Source organism: Cystoisospora suis, assembly GCF_002600585.1.
Source record: "Cystoisospora suis strain Wien I chromosome Unknown contig_7189, whole genome shotgun sequence".
Taxonomy (NCBI): domain Eukaryota; phylum Apicomplexa; class Conoidasida; order Eucoccidiorida; family Sarcocystidae; genus Cystoisospora; species Cystoisospora suis.
The window spans coordinates 413-1,416 of NW_027159975.1; the positions used below are offsets into that span (position 1 = coordinate 413).

General features: G+C 41.5%; 1 protein-coding gene across 1 annotated transcript in view; it reads right to left on the reverse strand.

Annotated features, from left to right (window-relative positions):
• Positions 1–357: 357 nt before the first annotated feature.
• The window catches only part of CSUI_010341 (crn (crooked neck) related), a gene marked incomplete at both ends in the record, with an annotated part of 7,395 nt that continues 6,748 nt past the window's right edge, over positions 358–1,004 (reverse strand). Inside the window, 2 exons of the mRNA XM_068070446.1 lie at positions 358–420; positions 638–754. Coding sequence (XP_067917576.1) covers positions 358–420; positions 638–754 — 180 coding nt within the window. The remainder of the gene's footprint in view (positions 421–637; positions 755–1,004) is intronic.

Sequence of the window (1,004 nt, forward strand, 5' to 3'; positions counted from 1 at the left end):
AGACAGCCTCGAGAACGCGCAAACTAGAATGAAGGCTAGGACGCATGACAACAAGGACTACGACCACTACTACACACGCAGAAGCCATCACATTCTCGAAACCCCCTATATAAATATCTATATACACATATATATACGTGTATATGTATATATACATATATATGTACAATAGTGGAGAGGAGGAGTTCTCTGTACGTGTCTCGGATAGTCTTATGATGTATAGACGTCTGGCTTGTATATGAATAAGAGACAGGGAATGTAGAAAAGGTAAGCTTCTTCTGACTGTGGAGAAGGATAGGAGATATCGCGAGACGCAGCCAGGCAAGACAGAAAGAAAGAGAAGCTACGACACCTAACCTAAGAGTGCGAGTCTATCGTTATCGTTAGAGCCTCCTGTACTGTCAGTTTGCAATGAAAAAGCTGAGGCAAACTCCAAAAGAAAGCCAAAGAGACAAGTCAAAAGATAAAAGAAAAGATACACAGATAGAGAAGAAGATACATCGAGAGCGATGGGTACACACATAGGCAGATAGAAAGAGAAGGAGGTCTGAGAGAATCATGCTAAGCATATAAAGATAGATCGCCTTATGTACGGATAAAGAGTGAGAATGAGGTCTCGTCTCGTTCTGTTGTCTACCTTGTCATAAAGAGCTTGCGCAGGAGGCTTCAATAGAAAGTTGGAGAGAGTCTGAGGCCTTTGGTGTGTTAAGTCAAATACAGAAGCTGCCATAAGAATCATCAAAGGAATCTCCACCTGCATTTTCGGAGAGACATCGCCATCATAGAGACAAGAGGAAAGAGAAACAAAGAAAGGGATACGGAGGGATGGAGAAACAAAGAAAAGAGAAGACAAGTGAAGAAGAAGAGAAGAATGCGTCTACCTTCTTACCAAAGAATAACTCCTCAAATCTCTCGCGAGGGTGCCTGTCTTGACTTTTACTCTATCTATCTATCGATCGATCCTTAATCTATCTATCGATCGATCCTTAATCTATCTATCTATC